Raw genomic sequence first — 27,578 nt, 5'->3', positions numbered from 1 at the left:
ACTGTCTGAATGATTCAAGGACATCCAAAATATTTGGATAATCAGAGTTTCAGATTAAACAAAATTTGACTAATTGGGGTATGAGGAGGGTTGGTCTTGATGTGGTAATTGCTTTTTGTTATGACTGTATAAACTGTGGGACTTATTTAACTTTTCATGCTCATACAAGGTACTGGATTGACAGCACTGAATGATTATTTGTTACTTCTCTTAAAACAAACTTAATAGTTTTCAAAGATTTCCTAAGATGAAATGTAAAGATCAAACTATATATATCTACCAGTTTGGAGGTTTAAAAGTGTATCAGGGCACATCTCTTTTCCATAATACAACAACAAAAGGATTATGTCTTGTCTTTTAGATTGTAAACTCTGGGGTCATGGACTGTCGTTTAGTATGTGTTTGCATAGCACTTAGCACCCTGGGTCCAAGCCAGTTGTGGCCTTTAGGGCTACCACAGTATAAAGGTATTATAGTATATTATTATAAGCCATAATAATTAACAATTGATTCAATTAAAATGAATGGGAGCAAATTTAGAATTGATAAAAAGAAATACATAATGCACAATTAGCCTGTGGATCTAATTGCCACAAAATATCATTCAGATAAACCAAAAATCACACCACATCAGTTGATTATCTGAATTGTTAAGACTGTGTGAGCAACCCTCTGCTCCAACAGAAGCAGAGTACTGGCACCATGCCCCAAACTGAAGAGAGAACAGGGGAGGCTGGTCTATTGTATCAGCTAAAAGGAGTCTGAGATTCTCCTCACCTCTTTACCCCCTGGGCTGGGGGAACCCCCTACCCTAGACTTCCCTCCTCCTCTGGCCAGCTGAAAGACTGGGGGGAAATCATGGACTGTAACTTGGCCACGAAGCCCTCAGGATGTTCAGCAAGTCTATCCCAAGATTCTGGGAGGCTGTTGAGCTGCGGCCTCCCCACTAGGCCTACTGGGCCCCAAATAAAGCCTGTTACAACAACTCATGTGCATAAAGTTACACACACATATGAGTGTTGGCAAGACCAGGGTCTCTGATGAGAAAAAAAACCCAGAGTTACAATAAAGATTTTTTTTTTTTAAGATGTTGGAAGAGATATAAACTCTAGGCTGAAGCTTTCCCTGTGGGCAGGGTCGACTCCAGGCACCAGCTTGCCAAGCAGGTGCTTGGGGCGGCCACTCCGGAGAGGGGCGGCACGTCCAGCTATTCGGCGGCAATTCGGCGGATGGTCCCTCACTCCCGCTCGGAGCGAAGGAGCTCCCGCTGAATTGCTGCCGCAGATCGCGATCATAGCTTTTTTTTTTTTTTTTTTTTGCGCCGCTTGGGGTGGCAAAAACCCTGGAGCTGGCCCTGCCTGTGGGCAGATTATTTCATAATTACTCTTTTCAGGGTTTTTGTTGGTTTCACACCTTCTTCTGAAGCATGTGGTGGGGGACAGTGTCAGAGATAGAATACTGGAATAAATGGACCAATGGCTTGATCCATTATGTCAGTCCCTAGGTTCCCATGTTGAGTAAATTGCAGTAAAATTTTGAAAGTGGAAATTGTACATTAACAACTATATAAAAATCCTGTTGCCATGCTATCTAGAGTGGCTCACAACTGAGTGCCAATCTCATGTCAGATTCTCAGAAAACAGGGCAGACACCCCAAACCAGTGGTATATTCTATAATTAGATTTCACCAAGCCAGTAACAATTGTGTAATCCTGAATCACTATACCAGTCTTACCATGGAGTCACAAGTAGTCCCCTTAGGTACTCCAGCCTATTCTGCCACCCAGACAAATGGGATTTAGCAATAATAGTCACATAAACCAAAATGCACACCAAAGCAGGTTACTCCCAATCCCAAAGGACGAGTCACTTACCACAGATCAATTGGTACTTTGGATCTCACACCAAAGACAATGCTGACAGCCAATTCTATAGTAAATTAACTATAGGTTTATTATCTAAGAGAAAGGAATGAGAGTTATTGAGAGGTTAAAGCAGGTAAAATATAATAACAGATGAGTCAAAGTTTGTAAGTCCAAAATGATAGAAGTTGATGTAATACACTGCTAGTTTCCCAAAAGTCTTTTCAGGGAACCCAGATGTTTCTAGAGATATCCACTTTGCATTTGGTATTTTCTCTGTAAGAATCCAAAGAGTCAGAGATAAGGATTATTCCTTTAAATCAGTATTTATAGTTTCTGCTCACAGAAGGCAATCTGAACTGTGTCTTCACACACATGGGCCAGTGAATTTCCATTGTCGAACACAATGGCCCTTGCTTTTAAGTTAGCACTTTTACGCAGTAAAAATCATGGAAGACGGGTGAGATTCCAGAGGACTGGAAAAGGACAAATATCATGCCAATCTATAAAAAGGGAAATAAAACAACCCAAGAAATTACAGACCAGTCAGCCTAACTTCAATACCCAGAAAGATAATGGAGCAAATAATTAAGCAATCAGTTGTTCACAGTCAAGCTGGAAGGGCATATCAAGTGTGATCCTGCAGGAATCAGTTTTGGGTCCGGTTCTGTTCAATATCTTCATCAAGGATTTAGATAATGGCATAGAGAGTACAATTATACAGTTTGCGGATGATACAAAGCTTGGAGGGATTGCAAGTGCTTTGGAGGGTAGAATTAAAATTCAAAGTGATCTGGACAAACTGGAGAAATGGTATGAAGTAAACAGGATGAAATTAAATAAGAACAAATGCAAAGTACTCCACTTAGGAAAGAACAATCAATTGCACACATACAAAATGAGAAATGGTGTCCAGGAAAGAGTACTGCAGAAAGGGATCTGGAGCTTATAGTGGATCACAAGCTAAGTATGAATCAATAGTGTAGCGCATGCAAAAAATAAATGAACATTGTTATGGGTTGCATTAGCAGGAGTATTGTAAGCAAGACACGAGAAGTAGGTTAAACAAGCACCTGTCAGGGATGGTCTAGATAATACATAGTCCTGCCATGATTGCAGGGGACTGGACTAGATGACCTCTCAAGGTCCCTTCTAGTCCTACGATTCTATGATTCTTCATTTACATTTCCAAGGCTCCAATCGTGCTTGATGGGTAATTTAATTACAGGGATATATGCAATGTAAAAAGTAATGTAATAGCAAACAACAATCCTTCATTAGTTTTCATGAAGTTTACACATCAAGCACATTCTCATATTAACACTCACACACACTTTTGGTCTAGGGCCATGGCTCTTAACATTTCCAGACTACTGTGCCCCTTTCAGGAGTCTGATTTGTCTTACGTATCCCCCAAGTTTCACCTTACTTAAAAACTACTTGCTTACAAAATCAGACATAAAGATACAAAAGTGTCACAGTACACTTTTACTGAAAAATTGCTTATTTTCATTTTTACCATATAATTATAAAATAAATCGATTGGAATATAAATAAGGTACTTACATTTCAATGTATAGCACACAGAGCAGTATAAACAAGTTGCCTCTATGAAATTTTAGTTTGTTCTGACGTCGCTAGTGCTTTTTAGGTTATTGTAAAACTAGGCAAACATCTAGATGAGTTGATGCACCCTGGAAAACCTCTGAGTACCCCTGTCTAAGAACCACTGATCTAGGGTTAACTAGTTACAGGGATATACATAATGTAATGTGATAACAATCAACAGGTTATAGATAAGTGAAGACAATACCATTAACATTTTATTTGAACTAAATTAACACACAAGTGAATTGACCTGATTATAATACAATACCTTTTGACACTCCTTTGATTTCATAGAATCATAGAATATCAGGGTTGGAAGGGACCTCAGGAGGTCATCTAGTCCAACCCCCTGCTCAAAGCAGGACCAATTCCCAACTAAATCATCCCAGCCAGGGTTTTCTCAAGCCTGACCTTAAAAACCTCTAAGGAAGGAGATTCCACCACCTCCCTAGGTAACCCATTCCAGTGCTTCACCACCCTCCTAGTGAAAAAGTTTTTCCTAATATCCAACCTAAACCTCCCCCACTGCAACTTGAGACCATTACTCCTTGTTCTGTCATCTGGTACCACTGAGAACAGTCTAGATCCATTCTCTTTGGAACCCCCTTTCAGGTAGTTGAAAGCAGCTATCAAATCCCCCCTCATTCTTCTCTTCTGCAGACTAAACAATCCCAGTTCCCTCAGCCTCTCCTCATAAGTCATGTGCTCCAGCCCCCTAATCATTTTTGTTGCCCTCCGCTGGACTCTTTCCAATTTTTCCACATCTTTCTTGTAGTGTGGGGCCCAAAACTGGACACAGTACTCCAGATGAGGCCTCACCAATGTCGAATAGAGGGGAATGATCATGTCCCTCGATCTGCTGGCAATGCCCCTACTTATACAGCCCAAAATGCCGTTAGCCTTCTTGGCAACAAGGGCACACTGTTGACTCATATCCAGCTTCTCGCCCACTGTAACCCCTAGGTCCTTTTCTGCAGAACTGCTTCCTAGCCATTCAGTCCCTAGTCTGTAACAGTGAACAGGATTCTTCCATCCTAAGTGCAGGACTCTGCACTTGTCCTTGTTGAACCTCATCAGGTTTCTTTTGGCCCAATCCTCTAATTTGTCTAGGTTCCTCTGTATCCTATCCCTACCCTCCAGCGTATCTACCACTCCTCCCAGTTTAGTGTCATCTGCAAACTTGCTGAGAGTGTAGTCCACGCCATCCTCCAGATCATTAATGAAGATATTGAACAAAACCGGCCCCAGGACCGACCCTTCGGGCACTCCGCTTGAAACCGGCTGCCAACTAGACATGGAGCCATTGATCACTACCCGTTGAGCCCGATGATCTAGCTAGCTTTCTATCCACCTTATAGTCCATTCATCCAGCCCATACTTTCTTTAACTTGCTAGCAAGAATACTGTAGGAGACCATATCAAAAGCTTTGCTAAAGTCAAGGAATAACACATCCACTGCTTTCCCCTCATCCACAGACCCAGTTATCTCCTCATAGAAGACAATTAGGTTAGTCAGGCATGACTTGCCCTTGGTGAATCCATGCTGACTGTTCCTGATCACTTTCCTCTCCTGTAAGTGCTTCAGAATTGATTCCTTGAGGACCTGCTCCATGATTTTTCCATGGACTGAGGTGAGGCTGACTGGCCTGTAGTTCCCCGGATCTCCTTCTTCCCTTTTTTAAAGATGGGCACTACATTAGCCTTTTTCCAGTCCTCCCGGGACCTCCCCCGATCGCCATGAGTTTTCAAAGATAATGGCCAATGGCTCTGCAATCACATCTGCCAACTCCTTTAGCACCCTCGGATGCAGCGCATCCGGCCCCATGGACGTGTGCTCGTCCAGTTTTTCTAAATAGTCCCGAACCACTTTGTTCTCCACAGCATATGAGTGAATTAGCCTGCAGCCCTGTCCTGAGCTGGCACCAGGGTAGACAGTATCACACATGCATCCTAGAGTCATTAAATGATCTCAATAAATACTCCTGCTAACATACAGCACATATTTTCAAACTAAAGGCTTACTCAGTTCAACAGATAGAGGAAAGTAGGGGTTAAAATTAATTTTATGATAGAACTCTTAATGACACCTTCACCAAGTAGTCATTGCAGCTGTAGTCAATGATGTTACTAATTGGTGGCTATTCCCTGAGAAGTGACAGTAAAAAATTATATCATGGGAATCCATGTTTATTCTCTGTTAATATCTTTCATATTGAATTTGCTCTGGTTAGAAGTCAAAAGAGGATTTTTCTGTCAATTAACAAGGTCATTCTCGTCTAATGTAACTGAATTTGCATATATCCACAGCCCTTCGTCTTCAGTTTTTACTGAAAAATTCCCAAGTTTCCAAAAGCTATTATGCTGTTTTTACCAATTTTCAGACAAATTTTGGAGGCAGTGGGGGAGGCAAGGGCACCATCTCCTCACACTGCCTCCTCTACCTCTTCCACTTCCAAGCCCACTCAGAGAGGCGAGATGGTGGCTCACAAGCCAAGACAGCCTAGGTTACCAACCTATCATCTCTCTTTCAAGAGTGGGGAGCGGTCAGAAGTATCTGACTCAAGTGCTGGTTTATGTGAATCCCACACCCACAAGATACACATTACCAGCTCTATAGATAGTGATTAGCAACCAAAGCAAATAAAAGTGAGTGAACTACTTTGCATAGAATCATATAGCACTGGAAGATACCTTGAGAGGTCATCTAGTCCAGTCCCCTGCACTAAGGACTAAGTATTATCTAGATCAGTGGTTCTCAAAGTCGGTCCGCCGTTTGTTCAGGGAAAGTCCCTGGCTGGCCGGGCTGGTTTGTTTACCTGCCGTGGCCGCAGGTTCAGCCGATCGCGGCTCCCACTGGCCGCGATTCGCCACTGTAGGCCAATGGGGGCTGTAGGAAGGGCAGCCAGCACATCCCTCGGCCCGCGCCGCTTCCCGCAGCCCACATTGGCCTGGAGCAGCGAACTGTGGTCAGTGGGAACCGCGACCAGCCGAACCTGCAGACGCAGCAGGTAAACAAATCGACCCGGCCTGCGAGGTCTTTCGCTCAACAAGTGGCAGATCGGCTTTGAGAACCACTGATCTAACCATCCCTGACAGGTGTTTGTCCAACCTGCTCTTAAAAATCTCCAATGATGGAAATTCCATAATCTTCCTAGGAAATTTATTCCAGCGCTTAACCCTCCTAACAGTTAGGAAGCTTTTCCTAATGTCCAACCTAAACCGCCCTTGCTGCAACTTAAGCCCATTGCTTCTTGTCCTATCCTCAGCTGTTAAGGAGAAAATATTTTCTCCCTCCTCCCTGTAACAACCTTTTATGTACTTGAAAACTGTTATGTCCCCCCTCGATCTTCTCTTCTCCAGACTAAACAAACCCATTTTTTTTTAATCTTCCCTCATAGGTCATGTTTTCTAGACCTTTAATCATTTTTGTTGCTCTTCTCTGGACTTTCTCCAGTTTGTCCACATCTTTCCTGAAATGTGGCACCCAGAACTGGACACAGTACTCCAGTTGAGGACTTATCAGCGGGGAGTAGAGCAGAATTACTTCTTGTGTCTTGCTTACAATACTCCTGCTAATACATCCCAGAATGAGGTTTGCTATTTTTGCAACAGTGTTACACTGTTGACTCATTCCTGCTAAAAAGGTCAAAAATGAAAAACTGTTTTTATGTTTCAGAACCTAAGTGTTTTATTGAAAGTTTAAAAAAAACCCAGAATATTTACTCTATTTACCCAGAAAACTGTAAAGTTAAGTTTTTGCAACAATTTTCACCTGTTTTTTAATTTTTATAATAAACAATAATAAATTCCTGGGAAATTTGAAACAAAATAGAAACTGAAAATGTAGGGCCTTAGATATATCACACCTAGAGCAACCTATCAGTCAGCAGAAAAGTTAGATGGTAACTGTGAGCCTCCGCTTAGTACCCTAATCTCACTGGCCTGGGTCTACAAAGCCAGTGAATAGCTGAATACCTAATTTCCTAGGACCTAGAAAATCATTGGAACAACTATGAGATCTGCAAAGCCTGGATTAGGTACCTAGGTTCCCTATAAAATGAATGAGGACAGATAGATGCCTAAGAATAGAATCCACAAAAGCCATCAGGGAGCCACCTAAACTAGTCAATGCAAGATGTCAACAATAGGGGTGTGTCCTAAGCTCTGCCCTCTCACAAATCAGGCACCCAACTGTGGGCTACAGGGAGGTGTCTATCTCTGCTTGCAATCTGCAGCCAGGAATCCTCTTGTGGAGTCAGGCAGTTTAGGCACCTAAACTATTTTTTGCAATAAATGCCAGTGGTGGTACTGCTGCTGCTTCCCCCTTATAACTTTTATCCCAGTGGTTAGAACATTCACCCAGCATGTGGTAGACCCAGGTAGAGGGGGAAATTGAACTTGGGTACCCCACATCCTGGGGGAGTGCACTAAAAATTATAAGGGATGTGGTATCTCCACCCCCTGGATTTTGACTGGAGCCCAATCTAGTAGGTATGTTCAGAAAAAAATTACAGGGTCAGACTCTGCAGGAGGCATAGACATCCCCCACCTACCTCCACCTGGTTTGTGCTGGGCTTAGGTGTGAGACGGACATCTAGGTGCCTAGGCAGTGGTTCTCAACCCCCCCCCCCCCCCCCGCCAGACCACGTGAAAATTGCTGAGTAGATCACTTAATGATCTTTCCAAATGTTAAAAGCAACAGGGAGTCCAGTGGCATCTTTAAGACTAACAGATGTATTGGAGCATCTCACCACTATACAGATGCTCCAGTATATCTGTTAGTCTTAAAGGTGCCACTGGACTCTCTGTTGCTTTTTACAGATCCAGACTAACACGGCTACCCCTCTGATACTTTCCAAATGTTGTTTGTATCATTAGCTAACTATTGTAAAGTGCTTTGGATAAAAGCACTATATACAAGAAACTTAATAATAATAAACTTTTTGTTCTACAAATAAAAGCACACAACTCATATTTTCATTTCAGTAGTTTTATCTTTCTAATGTGATGGATGTGCATTCTCTCCCCGACCATGGTAGCCCCCGAGCTGTGGCTGGGAAGGAGGAACGTCTCTTCCTCTCTCCCCCATCACCACCGCAGCCCCCAAGCTAGGGCTGTGAAGGAAGTGGGTCTTTCCCACCACAGCAGCCCCTGAGCTGAGGCTGGGAGGAGGACCATCTCTCCTAGGCAGCCACAGCCCTAGAGCTGGGGAAAGGCACCTCTTTCTCTGGCCACTGAAGTCTTACACATCCCAAATTCCCCCTCCCTTCACCACACTACCCACCACCTCACCTTATATGTGCATCTTCTCCAGGGTCCATGCAGCTAATTAGTGGAGGCATGCCTGCACGGCTCTATTAATTAAGTGGGTGGCCCTTCATTCACTTCTGGGTGGTCATCCAGGTGCGTACCTTAGAGGGAACTATCTGTAGACCACCTGACTAGAGCTCACAGACCACCACTGGTGGTCCATGGACAACAGTTTGAGAACCTCTTGCCTAGAGTGAGGCAGCAATGTGCATGCTCATAGGCAGAAACATAGGGAGTTTTTACAGTGAAAACTTAAGCAGCGGGTGAGCTTAGGCACCTACAGAGTTAGGTAGAAGCAAATCAGGGGTTTGTTGATCTGGGGTTTAGGCACCTAGGTATCTTTCTGGATCTAGGCCATTATACTGCCTAGAAAAAGTCAGCAGGACCTCAGCTCTTACTGTTAAATTCCAAAACATTCTTAGTTTAATTCCACAACTCAGCAAGTTCTTTGGTGTTAAAAGGGGGGTTAATGATGACTGAGGTACCAGAGAAAGAAAAAATGAAGGTTAAAAGACCAGCAGCATTGAAAAGCAATAGTGGTTGCCTAATGTTTTCCTTCACCAGCTGTGCATGAAACTAATTAACTCCACCTGTGGAGTATCACTATGCTTTCTAGTTATACAATTATCATCTGACATAACACACCTGTGGGCTTCTGTGCTCAGGTACTCACAGCTGTGGCTCTCTGCTCTGTATCAGTGCTTTTACTTGTGGTGGCTGTAGTCTTTGATAGGAGTCTATTCTTCCCATTGTCCAGTAGCTGTGGAAAAAAGAGTCAAGTCAGTTCAGTTGGGAGCCCATGCTGGGTGGGATGCAAGATGCTTCCAAAGAAGTGGTTCTGTTTGGAGTCAGAGGTCTTACAAATATCCTAGAACTTATAATTGTGAAAAGAGCCATCTTTACCTTCTGGGTGTGTTGCTGTATGTTCTTCAGCCCTTGATAGTATTAACACCTCAGGGTTTCAGCTAACCACCTGCAGGGAATAGGAAGGGATTTCCCCCCCCCCCCCCATGTTTTCTGGGGTTTTTTTTTAATCTCCTTTGTCTGAAGCAGCTGGAGATGAGACATTGGGCAGGGTGGCACTGAGCACTCTCTGTCTTAGGGTCTAACTGATCGCCATACATAGGGTCAGGAAGGAGTTTTCCCCCAGGTCAGAGTGGCAGTGACCTTGGAGTTTTCCCACCTTCCTCTGCAGTGGTGAGGCCAGGTCAATTACCAGGATTATCTGAGTATATGTCACTTAATAATTTCCCTGCTATTGCTGGGGCCTTAATGTACCTCGGTTCCTTCTATTCTCTGCCTGTGGCTAGTGTGGTTTCCTGTGAGCTGTAATACTTTGGTCTGATTCCAGTGGTTGGGCTTAGTATACTGGCAGGTGGTGTGCGGGGTGGTGTGGTTGGTGGCCTGTGATACGCAGGAGGTCAGACTAGATCAGTGGTCCCCAACCTTTTTGTGGCCAGTAGCACATTCATGTTTTCAGAAGAGTGGCAGGCGCCAACAATTTTTCAAGGCTTATTTTGTATTTATACATTAAATAATATGAAAAACATCATATTTAATATTACATAATATATGAATCCAGAGAAAAGAGAGAAACCAGAGAGAAGCTGCAAGGACAGAGAACACTGGTGCCCAGAGCCCAGAGTTCTCTGTCCCCAACAGGCGCGGGGCCCTGGCTTCTCTCCCCTGCTGGGCATTAGGTGGGCCCCACGCCTGCCGGGGACAGAGAACACCGGTGCCCGCAGCCTGCAGCCCCGGAGTTCTCTGTCCCCGGCAGGCGCAGGGCCACGGCTTCTCTCCCCTGCTGAGCACTAGGCGGACTGCGGGTGCACATAAATGCCCTGGCAGGCGCCATGGCACCCATGGGCACCAGATTGGGGACCACTGGACTAGATGATCTGGTGGTCCCTTCTGACCTTAAACTCTATTACCTTGGCGAGGGAAACATTCTTAAAGTAGCTGGGGCTAGAGGGAGGGGGATCAGCCACAGGGGCTCACTAATCCAGTTTAGTGTTTCATTGAGGAGAGGAATTTGATTTGCATTAAGAGAATATCACTATGTAGGGAAGGTCAGTCTTTTAGCTGCCAAGTTAAGGTGAAATTCAGTTCTACTAATTATTATTTGTATTTCATGAGCATCTGCAAATCCCAACTGAAACTCATATGCCATTGCACTGGTACTCTACAAGCCCTGCAGTGCTTATCACAATCTAAGGCCCCCATTCTGAAAACACACCTGCTTAACTTTACAAGAACAAGTAGTCCCATTGATTTCAATGTGTAAGCCTTTGCAGGATCGGGGTCTAAATAGACAAGTCACACAAGGGATGGGCAAAAGTATTATCCACATTTTATGGATGGAAAAGGGGACAGTGAGGCACAGAGAAATTAGTTAAGAATCAGGTACTGAGTGCACAAATTGTTCTGCTGTTTCACATTTGGTTTGGGTCATGCACTTGAATTTCCCAGTGCATGTGCTCCCTAGAGTCCCCCTCACTCCTCCCTTCCATGTAAGTGATCCTACTTAGCCCACTCTGCCAGTTATGTCTCATGCAGGGTCATCTATCCTTAAGGGTACAGTGAGGACACTAGCAGGAAAAGTTTTCTCTTCTCTTCAGGAAATCTAGGATCAGGGATAACATGTTAGCATTTGAAGCTATGTCAGACTTTTAGGACTTTAAGCAAGGTGTTAAATCTTAAAACACTTTTTGTCCTCCACGTAAAAGGCTCTAATCCAAATTCTGCAACTCATGTCTCAGCAAGCCACTGAGGGTCACTATTATATTTATATCAGCTTCTTTACCCTATCTTACAAAATATCCATAGAACCCAATTAACCAGGCTGCACTGTTCGTGTGCATCAGTAGGTACCATGTCTCTGTAAATCAGATGCAGTGTGTATGTGTGCCTCAATACAGACAATAACAGCCGTTAAAATACATGTGCTGGTTTATGATAAATTTTTATCGGACTCCCAAACTTCCCTTGATCTGTCCGTTATTCTCCGTGGGCAGCACTGGATGTGAACGCAAATGGTTAACACACTCCGAAGTATTTTTGCAGCCCCCCCCCAGTCCCATCCTGTGTCTCCACTGTGCTATTAATACAGCAGGCACATGCTCTGACATAGCGTTCTCCGGCAGGGAGCAGATAACTTTAATTTGCCCTTTAAACGTCCCTAGCACAGGGCAGCCGCACCGCCCGGCGGACTCTCTGGAACAGCATGGCGGCTTTGCCCCTGTGCCCTCTGATGACTGGGGGGTTCCTAGCCAATGTGTGTGCCCCGGGGGACCCTCCTCTTATCGCGAGAAGCAGAGGGGCTATAAGTAGGAGAGACGCGCTTCTCCCTTTGGAGCGCGGCGCAAGAGGCTGGCTGGGGCAACTGGGTGGGGAGGTGCGCGGCAGCATCTGCTTTTACAGGGGGCTCTTTGGGGTTTGTCTGAGCGAGTTCCAACATGAGTAACCAAGCGATCAGCTTCCTTAAGGACTTCCTGGCTGGCGGGGTTGCTGCTGCTATTTCCAAGACAGCTGTCGCTCCCATAGAAAGAGTTAAATTGCTGCTGCAGGTAAGGAGCGGGACGATTTCGTTCAAGCCCCGGTCTATGGACTTTGGTAGAGCAAACGGCCCGATTGACTTTGGTTGTCGCTAGCGTGCATGGCTCTCTTTGCTTTAAAGGCACCATGTAACTGTAAACGCTGCTAGCGAATGTGTGAGTGGAAATTTAGCAACAGGTTGTCTCTTTATCAGTCTCGGCTCGTGATTGTCCAGAGAGCAAATCTAAAGGGGCTGGGGGCATGATGCAGTTCAGTGCACTGGGTGGTAATCTACAAAAGGATGATGTGTATTGCCCTGGGCTCTTGCAAGGAGTCTTCCTTCCCTGGGGGGTAGGAGTGTGAAGTTTGACTTGGAAGCGGTGCAGGAATCCTAGTGTCATATGGGCAGAAGCCTGAAGTGCCTAAATATGGCAACTGGCTTCGGGAACTCTGGTTACGCAAGAGCAGCACCGCTTCTTTCCCCTGGCTCTGTTTATAGCCGGGATACATGGGGACACTGAGCGCGGGGGGTGGAAGTGGCCTCAAATCAGTGCTTAATTTGTGCCAGGGCTTGGCAGTTCATATCCCCAGCAGCTCTGGGCTTGCCCCCTCCGTTATGAAAGTGTTTAAAAAAAATTGCTTTAGCTCTGGTACCTCATTCATTACAAATTAAACTTCAATGGTCAACATCGTTTTCAGGGGCTTGTTGGCTGGACGATAAGACCGGGGACCCAAATATGCTAAGAGTGCCCTTACTATCTGACTTGCTAAGTAAAATGGAAATGTGAAACTCTAAAGCAAGGCTGTACACTTGTATGAGACTAACATACTTCTGTGCAATTGGATAAGCTTTCTGGAAGATGTCTTTCTGTTAAAGTTTCAGGATCCTCCTGCAAATGCCCTTCAGGTGTCTCCTCCTGTAGGCAGTTTCCCTTTGACCTAATAATGTAATGGTCTTAAAGAAACTGGATTAAGATTGCATAAAACAAGTACAGGCTATTATGTTGAATGGTAAGGTTATGAAAAAAGGCTCCATGTAATCTTCCAGAGTAGATGAAAGATGATAGATCTCCTGGTGAGAAGCAGAATTTTCTAAGAACATAAGAATGGCCATACTGGATCAGACCAATGGTCCAGTTAGCCCAGTATCCTGTCTTCCAACAGTGGCTGATGCCAGATGCCGGAGAGGGAATGAACAGAACAGGGGAATTATTGAGTGATCCATCCCCTGTTGTCCAGTCCCAGCTTCTGGCAGTCAGAGGCTAGGGACACCAGACCATGGGGTTATGTCCCTAAACATCTTGGCTAATAGCTATTGATGGACATATCCTCCATGAACTTATCTAGTTCTTTTTTGAACTTGTTGCTACAGGGGTGTTGTGAAAGACAAGAGTTCCACAGGTAGCCTGTGTTGTGTGAAGGAGTTCTTCCTTATGCTTTTCTTAAACCTGCTGCCTAGTCAATTTACTGGGTGACCCCCTGGTACTAGTGTTATGCAAAGGGATAAATAACACTTCCTTGTTCGCTTTCTCCATGCCATTCATGATTTTATAGACCTCTGCCATATCTCCCCTTTGCCAAGCTGAACAGTCCCAGTCTCTATAATTTCTCCTCATATGGAAGCTGTTCATAGAATCATAGAATATCAGGGTTGGAAGGGACCTCAGGAGGTCATCTAGTCCAACTCCCTGCTCAAAGCAGGACCAATTCCTAACTAAATCATCGCAGCCAGGGCTTTGTCAAGCCGGGCCTTAAACCTCCAAGGAAGGAGACTCCACCACCTCCCTAGGTAACGCATTCCAGTGTTTCACCACACTCCTAGTGAAATAGTTTTTCCTAATATCCAACCTGGACCTCCCCCACTGCAACTTGAGACCATTGCTCCTTGTTCTGTCATCTGCCACCACTGAGAACAGCCGAGCTCCATCCTCTTTGGAACCCCCTTCAGGTAGTTGAAGGCTGCTATCAAATCCCCCCTCATTCTTCTCTTCTGGAGACTAAACAATCCCAGTTCCCTCAGCCTCTCCTCATAAGTCATGTGCTCCAGACCCCTAATCATTTTTGTTGCCCTCCATTGGACTCTTTCCAATTTTTCCACATCCTTCTTGTAGTGTGGGGCCCAAAACTGGACACAGTATTCCAGATGAGGCCTCACCAATGTCGAATAAAGGGGAACGATCCCGTTCCTCGATCTGCTGGCAATGCCCCTAATTATACAGCCCAAAATGCCATTAGCCTTCTTGGCAACAAGAGCACACTGACTCATATCCAGCTTCTCGTCCACTGTGACCCCTAGGTCCTTTTCTGCAGAACTGCTACCTAGCCATTCGGTCCCTAGTCTGTAGCAGTGCATGGGATTCTTCCGTCCTAAGTGCAGGACTCTGCACTTGTCCTTGTCGAACCTCATCAGGTTTTTTTTTTTTTTTTTTTTTTGGCCCAATCTTCTAATTTGTCTAGGTCCCTCTGTATCCGATCCCTACCCTCTAGTGTATCTACCACGCCTCCTAGTTTAGTGTCATCTGCAAACTTGCTGAGAGTGCAGTCCACACCATCCTCCAGTTCATTAATAAAGATATTAAACAAAACCGGCCCCAGGACCGACCCTTCGGGCACTCCGCTTGAAACTGGCTGCCAACTAGACATGGAACCATTGATCACTACCCGTTGAGCCCGACGATCTAGCCAGCTTTCTATCCACCTTACAGTCCATTCATCTAGCCCATACTTCTTTAACTTGGCGGCAAGAATACTGTGGGAGACTGTATCAAAAGCTTTGCTAAAGTCAAGGAATAACACATCCACTGCTTTCCCCTCATCCACAGAGCCAGTTACCTCATCATAGAAGGCAATTAGGTTAGTCAGGCACGACTTCCCCTTTGTGAATCCATGCTGACTGTTCCTGATCACTTTCCTCTCCTGTAAGTGCTTCAGAATTGATTCCTTGAGGACCTGCTCCATGATTTTTCCAGGGACTGAGGTGAGGCTGACTGGCCTGTAGTTCCCCGGATCCTCCTTCTTCCCTTTTTTAAAAATGGGCACTACATTAGCCTTTTTCCAGTCATCTGGGACCTCCCCCGATCGCCATGAGTTTTCAAAAAATAATGGCTAATGGCTCTGCAATCTCACCCGCCAACTCCTTTAGCACCCTTGGATGCAGCGCATCCGGCCCCATGGACTTGTGCACGTCCTGTTTTTCTAAATAGTCCCGAACCACTTCTTTCTCCACAGAGGGCTGGTCGCCTTCTCCCCATACTGTACTGCCCAGTGCAGCAATCTGGGAGCTGACCTTGTTCGTGAAGACAGAGGCAAAAAAAGCATTGAGTACATTAGTTTTTTCCACATCCTCGGTCACTCGGTTGCCTCCCTCATTCAGTAAGGGGCCCACACTTTCCTTGATTTTTCTTCTTGTTGCTAACATACCTGAAGAAACCCTTCTTGTTACTCTTAACATCTCTTGCTAACTGCAACTCCAAGTGTGATTTGACTTTCCTGATTTCACTCCTGCATGCCTGAGCAATATTTTTTTATACTCCTCCCTGGTCATTTGTCCAATCTTCCACTTCTTGTAACCTTCTTTTTTGCGTTTAAGATCAGCAAGGATTTCACTGTTTAGCCAAGCTGGTCGCCTGCCATATTTACTATTCTTTCTACACATCGGGATGGTTTGTTCCTGCAACCGCAATAAGGATTCTTTAAAATACAGCCAGCTCTCCTGGACCCCTTTGCCCTTCATGTTATTCTCCCAGGGGATCCTGCCCATCTGTTCCCTGAGGGAGTCAAAGTCTGTTCCATACCCCTAATAATTTTTATTGCACTTCTCTGTACCTTTTGCAATTCTAATCTTATCTTTTTTTTGAGATGGACCACCCAGAACTGAATGTGGTATTCAAGGTGTTGGTGTACCATGGGTTTATATAGTGGCATTATGATATTTACTGTCTTATTTTATTCCCTGTTTCTTAACTTTGACAAATTGGGGTTTGTTTGATACATTGTCCAAAGTAACTGTTGCAATCTCGTCTCTGTGCCCTTCTCTCTCTCACTTAACAGGTCCAGCATGCCAGCCAACAGATCACAGTTGACAAGCAGTACAAGGGAATCATGGACTGCGTGGTGAGGATACCCAAGGAACAGGGCATCATTTCGTTCTGGAGAGGCAACCTGGCCAATGTCATCCGTTACTTCCCCACCCAGGCCCTCAACTTTGCTTTTAAGGACAAGTACAAGCAGATCTTCTTGGGGGGAGTGGACCGGCACAAGCAGTTTTGGCGCTACTTCGCAGGGAACCTGGCCTCTGGAGGTGCTGCAGGAGCCACCTCCCTCTGCTTCGTTTACCCTCTGGATTTTGCCAGAACCAGGCTGGCTGCTGACGTGGGCAAAGGAATGAGTGAGAGGCAGTTCACAGGGCTGGGCAACTGCATTGGCAAGATCTTCAAATCTGATGGCCTCAGAGGGCTCTACCAAGGATTCAACGTGTCAGTCCAGGGCATCATTATCTATAGAGCAGCCTATTTTGGGGTCTATGACACAGCCAAGGGTAAGTGGAGGAGGAGGGAGCTGTGATTACTGAGAGAGAATCCAACAAATATAAGGATGGTCTGCTCCAGTGCACCCTGCCTTGGGCATTGGCTTTCAGGACTTAGTTAAACTGCAGCTTTGTTTACATTTATATAATAGATTATAAATATTACAGCACACTTTTGAAATTCCATCCTGTCCGTTTTGGTTGATTCCCTCATGTCAGGCTTTTGTTTCTTGTTTTTGCAAACTCAGAGCCTCCTAAAACTAAGTTTGTAACTTCACTCTCTTTCCAGTATGGTCAATTTTTGTGTGTGTTTTTTGTTATTGAATTAGGTTATAAGAAATTTAAATCCTGCTACTGTAGTGCAGTTCTGCAAGGAAGCTGTTATGGTCAAGGCTAAATGTTCTAAAAGCTAACTCTTGATTGACTTTTAAATGGCTGGACTGAGTGAAGACTGGATGATGCTGAGCAAGATGTGGCTGATGGAATTGGCTGTGGGGAAAAGTCCCCTCGACTTACCATTGATCAGGGTCTGTGAATTAATGGAGTCTGGGGTAGGAATGATTCTCTCTCTTCCTCTCTCCACCCCTTTGTACTCATATTGTTTTACTCTTGATGACAGGTATGATGCCTGATCCCAAGAACGTGCACATCGTAGTGAGTTGGATGATTGCCCAGTCAGTCACCGCTGTAGCGGGGCTGGTGTCCTACCCTTTTGACACAGTCCGACGTAGGATGATGATGCAGTCTGGCCGAAAGGGAGGTAAGAACAAGTCTTCACCTGCAGTGGCCTAGCTGCAGAGATTATCTCCCCAGCAGGACATGGTTGAAATTTAAGGCATTATATATTCTACAGGAAAATCTATGGCCTTTCTACTAAAATAATATATTGGAATAAATTGGTCCTCACTATATTTGATTGGTCTTTCAGATTGTTGTGAAGTACTTTGCTAGAGCTGTTTTTGTTTTAAATATATTTATTAATTTAAAATCCTCTAGGGAGCACACTTCTGATTGATTGAACTGCCTGTATGATTCAAGAGTTTCTCAGGTGTACCTTCTTGTCTCCACAGCTGATATTATGTACAAGGGCACAATTGATTGTTGGAAGAAGATAGCTAAAGATGAAGGAGGCAAAGCTTTCTTCAAAGGCGCCTGGTCCAATGTGTTGAGAGGCATGGGCGGTGCTTTCGTATTAGTATTGTATGATGAGATCAAGAAATTTGTCTAAGTAAATAAAATTATTCTGTTCAATTGTGTAATATACTACTTGTGGTTTAATGGACAAAAAAATATTTCCTAGGGAAATTGAGATGGCTGTCATGGGGCAAATCCAGTTCAGAGAAGGATGCATAATTGTTTAATGGTTGTCCATTGGATCATAGTTAAATTTTGAATGAAAAGTCCTCAGATACTTATATTGGAACCTGTTTATATATTAAATATCTGCACAAGATCACTAATATACTTATTCCTATGACTAGAGTGCATTTCTTGATGATTTGGTGGCTTACATGCTAGCTATTAAGAGTTCACATTATTAGTTTTTAAAGAAACCAAGTCAAGATCAAGTACTTATTTGTATTAAAGTGAATGTCTCTAACTACCCAACAGCATCAGGGCATTCAAAACACATGGATGAAGAGCATGCTTCTCTTATTAGGCTGGACTTCTTAAAAATCTGATATTAAAGTGAAAAAAGCATGTTTACAAATATACTTGCTTACTATCTGTAAGCACCAGGAAATAGGTTCTCAACCACTGCTGTCTCCCTGAATAAGCCCTCCCTTAAGGTAAATGAGGTCCTAAATTCCTCCTAATATTCCAACAAACTTTGAAAGACTGAAATTCTCTGTTCAAGATTAAGTGCCATACATGTCTTTACAAAAAGCAAAATTATTAGTTGTCTGTTGGATTATACTTAATGTTCAATTGAACCAAAACAGGAAAAAAAATTGTGTGCTAATCCTATTCAGTTACTTTCTCTCCTGTTCGGTTTCCAATACTGCTCCATTTTTTTAAATGATCCATGCTTGCAATAAGTGTTCTGCATGTACAGTATGTATGTACTCTGTATTTTAGTACACAAGTACACTTCAGATAGTAATATCCACATGCATTATTATTAATAGTAAAAAAACCTGTTTTAGGATGAAGCATTGGTATGATTTTAACCCTAAAACACCTTGCTAGTAGAGCTGTAGTAATTGTGGAGATAGTGACAACTTAAGTCACTAGTTTCAGTAGCTTATAATTTTCCTGAAAATTTACCCTGAAATGCAATTCTCTCAGGATTATTCTCAACTAATTGTAACACTTTTGCAGGGGGGGGGGGGGGGGGAGAGAGAGAGAGAGACTGCCAGATGGAAGTGGTGGTGGAGAAATCTGAGTTAAGAATCTTAGAATTTGTAGGTGCTGAATTGAAACTGCAGATATGGTATAGAGATAATGCTCAATGAGAATAAGCTGTGTTCTGCATTTGAAAATAAGTGCCTGGGCAAGGACTAATAATTTAAGACTGTGTACCTCATGCATATTCTAGTGATCCAAATGCACTGTCTGATATAGCCATCTAGCAAGATCACGATTAGACTTTCCAGATAGAGGGCTCTTTTTAATTGCCAAGTGAGGCAAAAAGACTGGCATACTTGCTTTGTACTTTTTCACATCTTAAAAGTGGGATGCTAAATACAATGTTCAATACACCTTTTAGTGTGAAATTAAATGCAAAAAAGTATGCATACACACACACTAGATTTTAGGTAGGTTTGTTTGGTACAGACCTAATTAATCTTGGGGAAGCTGTAGTTTACATTTAGGAGGGAAATGCCCAAAGTACAGTAGTGTGCTCATTGTGTGACCTTGAGTAAGTCACCTTATTCTTCTGCATCCATGAACCCTAATGAGAAATGCTTTTCCTATTTTCAGTCAGAATCACCAACTGCATCTGTACTGAACTGTCCTGTATATTTACTCATCAAATTCCCAAACTGTTAAGGATTACTCTTTGACATTTAATGTTCAACAAACTTTTGGCCACTTGGTGTATTTTGACTGATCACCCACAGGTTTTGGTCATGCTGAAGGAGTTAGAAATCACTTTAGTTTATAAATAGCACTTGCTGTCTACAGAAGTTGTGTTATTAGCTGTTGCTATGATGCTTTCTTGAAAATGCTCACCATGCTCTTGGAACTAATACACTCAAGGTTGGGCATATTCTTAACTGTGCCCTACATGTTCAAGATTTTGCTATTTATCTGCTTAAAAACAGAACTGATGATTTTTTTTTTTTTTTTCCCCCTTTCTAATTTCTGAAGAATCTCCCTTGATTTCAAAACAAAATGTCTTTGTCCCTTGCTGAGATTCCTTCTTAATAAGGAACTGTGCGCATTAAAACTTATTTCAGAGCTGCACTTCAGCTTTTTAAACTTCTTTAAAATTCAAAATGAAACACAGCTTTGAGTCTGGTTCCCACAGGCCAATATTAGGAAAAACTGGACCTGCACTTCATTATTGCCATAACTTTGCTGATGGTTACACCTTATAGATCCTATCTCATGCTAGTTGCACAAGTGGGTGATGCTTAAACTACCACCACTTCTTTTCTCAAATCTTGCCTCTGGACCTAAAAAGCCAGTGGGGAGAAACAGAACAGAGGGATATCTGCACCCCACTAACAGTGAGCCAATCCTACAGCACCCACTTGAGCATACAAACAGCCCTGGACCACCAGTCCCCATCTTGTGTCCAGAGCAATGAAGACCTGATCCACTATGGCTCATGTCAACAAGGGGGCTTCCTCCTCTGCTCTAGTGTTCGCTAATCCCCCCTTGGCTGGAGCCTGGCTGCAGACTCAGACAACCATCTCTGTTTTGGTTACACTTGTCATATTTTCAAGCTTTAAACTAGAAATGAGGACATTTTATTCAAAATGAAAGTTGATTGACATTCTCAAATAAGTCTGGAAGCAGAGAGCAGCTTTCCTGTATTTGTGCATTTTAATTTGCTTGACCCTATAGTTTATAAGCAGCACTTGTTTCCCAAATGGTCAGATAGAAGGCCTTCAGTTTTTGCCAGAGAGTATTAACAGGAAAGACTGAAGATACTGTCTTGAAAATATTCACACTTCAAGCAGCATATTCATAATTTTGGGAAGTGCTGAAAGTTCTGCATAGGCACCAAACAAAAAATGTTGTTTTGGCTTCTGTTGAAGCCAAATGCACTGTGCATACAATTTAAGTTTCAGATACTCCACACTCCTGCAGAAAAAAGTCTAAAATTATTACAGTACTCACCTTTATGCTATATATAAACAAAATGGTAGTGGGAGAGAAGTACCTGTCTCAGGCACTTTACCTTTAATTCATAATTTGAGAACAAGGAGACAGGAAATGTTTGGCAAGTGGTTTCTCACATTATTAAAAGGAATGGGGAAAGAATCGGCTTTTGAGAGAAAAAACAGCCTTCTTCCAAAAGGAAAATGGGGAAGATCGTCTGAGGAGATAGTCTTTCACTGTCTAGTAAAGAACACTGAAAATGAGGTGAAAGTTTGAAGTGGGACTATTACTATAAATATCCCAAGGCAAAAGGATTTTCAACCAATGACCCAGGACAACAGACATCATAGCTGAAGATTTCAAGTTTAAAAAAAAAAAAAAAAATCCGTAACAGTCTCCGAGAAGTCTAAGCAGAACGTATAGTTTCCTTCATCAATGAACGAAGGGAAGTTATATGGAGAGGTACTACTGAGAAGGTGGCCATCATGAGGAAAAATTCCCTTTAGGATAAAAAAGGAATTACATTTAAACTGCCTGACAGATTATTACCCATGACTTGCCAATAAACCTGGTTTTAAAAATAATCATCCATGAGTGAAAAAGAAAGAAAGAATCACAAAGCTCACATTTGATGCATTTTTGCACTCCTGTTTCACTAGCTAAACTGATAAACAGCCAATTTCTCTCAGTGTCCTTTACAGTTGCTGGATAATAAACCAACATAAAATGCTCTAAGAAGCTTATGCAATGATGAACATACATATAATTCATGTTAAATATTTTACTTCTTACAATTTACAAAAGGAGTGACATACAAAACTGACAAATTCCCCATACCAAATTCAATCTAAGCAGCTGGGATGATTAAAACTAAGCCCATTTTGTTAGTTTCAGAGAAAAGAATTGCTATAGGAACACTCAAAAGTGCCTAGTGTACCCTTGATATTATAGTTTATTTGTGTCTCATTCAAAAACAAAGAATTTAAATGGTGAATAATTTTAATCAGCACAGTTATACAAATAATTACAGCAGTACTATTCAAAGAACACATTACAGTCACAATGAAAGAACAATACATTTCAATTATAGCTTTTTTCCATACTACTGTTTAAAGTTAAAAACTGTTAAAACATTGTCAAGCATATAAAAATTTAATCCACAAAAGTCAGCAGGTTCAGAGGTAAAGCTTTTTTAATCCATACAGTTCTGTCAAGTTATCAGAGAGGACCAAAGAAACTAGATGATCCTGTGTGCCAAGTGTATCACAATATTAAATATTCAAAAACTTATGCCATTGTGCTAAACATGGAGAGAGAAAATGGATCTGACTTTTGTAGGTCTAGGTCTCGATACTATTAAACAAAGAAAAATCTTTGTTAAATAGAAAGACCCCCAATAGTTCTGCCATAAGGGAGTCAGGACAACAAGCAAAAGTACAGTAGTAACTAGGGATAGCAGATCATAATTCATGCTCTTTATGAAAGAAAATCCTGCGGCCAGTGACCAAATGGCCTGTTGCAGTTTAGATATGGAAATAAACTACATCACATACTGCCTTCCATTACCACTTCCATAAAATCTTACATTTATCATGTAACGGGAAACTGTTGCTAAGGTTGGTCTGAAACTACTTAAGAGATCTAGTATAAAACATAACATTAAAAATAGAAGTTAAAGATGCAAAACTTTGGATTTAGCCATATATTTTACTTTGTCCTCTTTTCTAATTCTGGTTGCTAGTATCTCTCAAAACTTGGATGCTGTACTACTAAATTTGTTTCCCACAGCTCCATATCTGTTCCCACTAGTGAGCCAGGGCAGAGGTCTGCAAGTAGTGCCATCACTAAAGACAATGGCTATTAACCCAGTTTGGGGAATAGTTGAATTTTCTGTTTTTATTGGACTTCACATTAGAATTTCACTTCACATTTATTCTTCTATCCAACAAACATTTCTACCCAGTACAGCAGGTTCTTTTTTCCTTGTGCGTAGGTCCATAAGTCTGGAAAAGACATCACTTCTGACCCAGAATGAACACCACTTCTTTATTCAGCTAGAATGATCTGCAATAGTTGCAGAAGAAGACACTTCCTGCATCCTCAATATTTTAGTTCACTCACATGAAAGGAAGTGTTACTGCTGTGCAACCAGAATGGCTTTGTTGCTGCTACAAGGTAGATTTCCTCCACTAGTCTGCACAACATTCAGATATTTCTATACCCTCTTCCTGCATCATAAGAAATAAAACATATAGATCTACTTTTTATCAAAAACATTCCTACAAACTGTAATAAAAAGAAAACCCTTTCAGCCATTATTGCATGACCTAGAAGTTCTGAAGACCAAACAAAGATGAAAAATTAGGACCATTTACAAACTAAACACATGCTTGAAAGTTTATTGCAAATTAAAAAAAAATAATTAAAAACATTAATTTTTACATCTTGGAACCAAAGCGCAGCAATTGCATCCTTCACAAGTATGAACTTCATTTGTGCTTTGCAAATAAAAATAATTTGCAATTTCAATTTTCACCTCTCGCTTTTATAAATACATCCTCTCTCAGGAAACACTGATTAAAGTGAAATTGTCCATTTAAAACCAATTTACAAGAAATTACACCACACTGCAGTGCACTTTAATCAGCAAACAATGATGACAATATTCTTGCACAGAGATAATCTACAAAAGCAATAGAAATATAAGTCTGGCGATCAAGTAAGAACTCTGGGCAAAGTACAAATAATTTATAACCAAGCAGCACGAACATTAGTGGGCTTAGGTCTCCGTAACGCCCCACTAGATGCATCAGAAACTGGTCTCTCAGTCCTATGACTGACTGTACTGGATGCACTAGATGCTCTTGAAGCTCCTCCTATTAGAGAATATAAGGAGAACATATATCAACAAATGATCTTGTTATATTGGATGCCTGGATAAGGTAGGAGGCCCTATTGCTTCCTTTCCCCCATACTACCCCAAAGAACTGTTGTCATGGTTTTTCTAGGGTTTGGGGGCCAATCCAGACCAATGAGGGGATGTGTCACTGCCTGCTCTGTAAACCTGGGTGCCTCAAAATGCTTTACTGCTGTAGCTCCAAACCTGGGCTGCTCACAATCAGCCTACTAGCACGCAGGTCACACCCTAAGTGTCTGTGTGCTATACAGCCCTGGTTCAGCAGCTCTGACCTCAGCAGTCTCTCTACAGCCCCCCTCTGGCTTCCACCAGACTTGGTTACAACCAACAAGAATATGACCCCAATGTACTCCCAGTCCCAAATTTCCCCAAATTGCCCTTGCCTGGACAACTCAGAGAAATAATAAGGTTTGTTGCTCTTGTAAAGAGAGACAAAACTACATCACATCTTATTAACATAAGTAGGGCCAAATACACCCCTTCCTTTAAACACAGCACTGTGCTGGTTTATGGTAAAAATGAAATAAATTTATTAACAAAAATATACATAGGATTGAGTTCAAGTAAAAGGAATGAAGATAGAAAAAGAGTTACAAGTAAAACAAAACAAAAAACACACTTCTGTCTAAAACTTAATCTGGCAAGATACGGGCTTTGTTCAAGATGGTTTCTCTCATCAGTCATTCTTTTTCCCAGCCATGGCTGACTTTCCCTCAGTCAGAACTTTCCATAAGAGTACAAGGTGCTGGCTTCCCTTGTTGTCTTAGGTGAAAGATCTTTGCCAAAGCAGGTTGCTCACCTATATTCAGTTTCCAGAGACTTCAACTCCTTCTCGGTTGAAGGACCCATCTTTCTCAGCTCACAAGAGCTCTGTTCCCTTGTGTTTGTTTAGTGATGGATGCCAAAGATGGTTTCTGTCTTTGAATTTTGAAAGATATAAGCAATGACTATTTCAAGAGAAAGGATAACCTCGTAGGATTCGTCCTTTCCTGTGGGCTTCCCATTCCCTTGTACGATTTCAATGAAAATGGACCTTCCATTGTTTCTGATTCCACCATGTTTAATTTACATAAGAAATAAATATAGCTGACATTTCCTCCTGTCTGGGCAGACTATACCACCTAATATCAATGAGTACCCATAATTCCTTACACAGTGTTAATACATACACGTGATTTAATATCATTGTGAAAGGTAATTAGTTTTCAAGAAAAGACCTTGCTCTATACACTTGTATAATACAGTAATATTGTATGCAATCAGTTAGTTCAATTGCTTATTACTTGAGATTCAGCCCCCCTCTCTCGTCATAGCTCAAATAAAGTTCCTCTTCCCTGCTGGGGGTGAAGCTATGCTGTCTCTTCCCCCACTTGTTAGCTTGATAGCTTTGTTTATCTGATATGCAAACGTGCCTCCATTGTGTTTGCCTGACAACCAATCTGGAATAGACATGCTGACCCCCAACCACCTGTGAGCGTTGATGGTTGTTTATTGCACATGTAAATTGCAATCCCACTGTCTCTGGTCAACCCTTCTTCATTTGTATTCAAGACCTGGACAGACCTGTTTACAATTCCCCTGAACTGCCTCATTTAAACACACTTTAGTCATAAATCCAGCAGTGTTGCCAACCCTCACCACTGGAAAATCATGCGTCAGACCCTGCCCCCTCCCCCCAAATCATGAGATTAAAAAAAATCCTCATGATTTTTAAGCCAATGAAATGTGGGTTCTCTTTAGTTCCCTTTTGGTTTCTGAGCCTTTAAAGTGCTCTCAGGTCACACATCTGTCTGACTGCAGGAGCCCCAGCCACCTAGGTCTGACAGCAGGAGCCTCTCCTTGCAGGAGTCCTGGGAGGAGGGGCTCCCACTATTAGCCCTGGGGTGGGCTGACAGTGGGAGTTCCGGCTGCCCTGGGCGGGCTGCCAGCGATTTCTAAGTAAAATTATTAAGGCTGATTCATGATCTTGAGCTAGAGCTCTCAAATGTCAGTCCCCCCCCCCCCCCCCTTCTTCCCAGCTCTGGCTGAAACCCCCCCAAAAACCTGACATTTGAGAGTTCTATTGTGAGATCATGAGTCAGGTTTAATTTTACTTAGAAATCACATCTCTTGCGATTAATTTGTGAGAGTTGGCATGTCTGATACCCATGCCATACATACACCATAGAAAAGAATTAATGATCAGTAAGTTATTCGTTTTCAAATTATACCCCAACAAACCATATTTTGTACAAAGATTATTACAAGCATGTGCAGGGTATGAATACAGGGGTTCTTAGTGTCACAAATGTCATTGCCATGTTTGCTGCAGACCTCACAAGAAATTAAAAACAAACCTAAAATGGTTTGAGTAGTTTAAAAGTAGTCCGGACAAACCATTCAAGAATAGCGTAGAACCTCAGAGTTACAAACACCTCAGGAATGGAGGTTGTTTGTAATTCTGAAAGGTTCATAACTCTGAACAAAATGAACAGGAGTACTTGTGGCACCTTAGAGACTAACAAATTTATTAGAGCATAAGCTTTCGTGGATGCATCCGAAGAAGTGGGCTGTAGTCCACGAAAGCTTATGCTCTAATAAATTTGTTAGTCTCTAAGGTGCCACAAGTACTCCTGTTCTTTTTGCGGATACAGACTAACACGGCTGCTACTCTGAAATCTGAACAAAATGTTATGGTTGTTCTTTGAAAAGTTTACAACAGACCATTGACTTAATACGGATTTAAAACTTCACTATGCAGAAGAAAAATGCTGCTTTCCCTTTATATTTTTAGTAGTTTATGTTTAACATAGCCTTGTACTGTATTTGCCCTTTTTTTTCCCCCCCCTCTGCTGCTGCCCGATTGCATACTTCCGGTTCCAAATGAGGTCTGTGGTTGACTGGTCAGTTTATAATTCTGGTGTTCGTAACTCTGAGATTCTACTGTATGTTGTAGATAATCTTGCTAACGCAGAATTGTTTAACAAGATGAGTTCTTAGAAATTAGATATGGTAAAGAGTAATTATACAGATAATGCATAGTTCATTTATTTTTATATATGAAGAAAATGATGTATTGTTCTTAAAGAAAACTACTGAAGATTCTTCCATTCTAACAGGAGGGAGAAAAATCGCTCTGAGTGCAAAAATAAAGTATAATGCACACAAATGCCATACCAGGTCCACTTACTTGAAGAGCTAAGCTGGCTTAGAGCAGACTTTCCTCGTCTTGTGGATGGTGAAGAACTTAGATAACCCATATGACGCTGATAGTCCATCAACTGTTCAGAACGCTTCATACCAACTGTTGGTTTCACTGCTTCCAGTCTCTTTAGAAGAGCCTTAATTTAAAAAAGCCAGTTTTGGTTAAAGAAGCTATAAAGAAAATATTCACAAACAAATTAATTTATATTTGTATAAATCACAACACCCCACAACTGAAGTGTGATCTATAACTCTACACTGAATAAGTTAATTACCAGTGAAGTGATTCAATCTTATTCCATCCTTGGGTCCATTTTTTCCCCCCTCACTCTTTTTGTTAAGCATATACACCTCTACCCCAATA

General features: G+C 42.3%; 2 protein-coding genes across 2 annotated transcripts in view; one reads left to right on the top strand and one right to left on the bottom strand.

The window, feature by feature from the left end:
• Positions 1–12,131: 12,131 nt before the first annotated feature.
• Positions 12,132–18,307, top strand: SLC25A4 (solute carrier family 25 member 4). The gene is made up of 4 exons (XM_054028876.1): positions 12,132–12,346; positions 16,365–16,851; positions 17,459–17,599; positions 17,910–18,307. The coding sequence occupies exons 1-4, from the start codon at positions 12,236–12,238 to the stop codon at positions 18,065–18,067; spliced, it is 897 nt and encodes a 298-aa protein (XP_053884851.1). The 5' UTR covers positions 12,132–12,235; the 3' UTR covers positions 18,068–18,307.
• A 3,573-nt stretch (positions 18,308–21,880) lies between these two features.
• The window catches only part of CFAP97 (cilia and flagella associated protein 97), a 44,059-nt gene continuing 38,361 nt past the window's right edge, over positions 21,881–27,578 (bottom strand). Inside the window, exons 5-6 of the mRNA XM_054028875.1 lie at positions 27,201–27,351; positions 21,881–23,990 (exon numbers count right to left, since the gene is read on the bottom strand). Of these exons, the coding sequence (XP_053884850.1) occupies positions 23,863–23,990; positions 27,201–27,351 (279 nt within the window). The 3' untranslated portion in view covers positions 21,881–23,862. The remainder of the gene's footprint in view (positions 23,991–27,200; positions 27,352–27,578) is intronic.

Source organism: Malaclemys terrapin, chromosome 5 (genome assembly GCF_027887155.1).
Source record: "Malaclemys terrapin pileata isolate rMalTer1 chromosome 5, rMalTer1.hap1, whole genome shotgun sequence".
Classification (NCBI taxonomy): Eukaryota; Metazoa; Chordata; order Testudines; family Emydidae; genus Malaclemys; species Malaclemys terrapin.
This window is presented reverse-complemented; position numbering and strand designations above follow the sequence as displayed.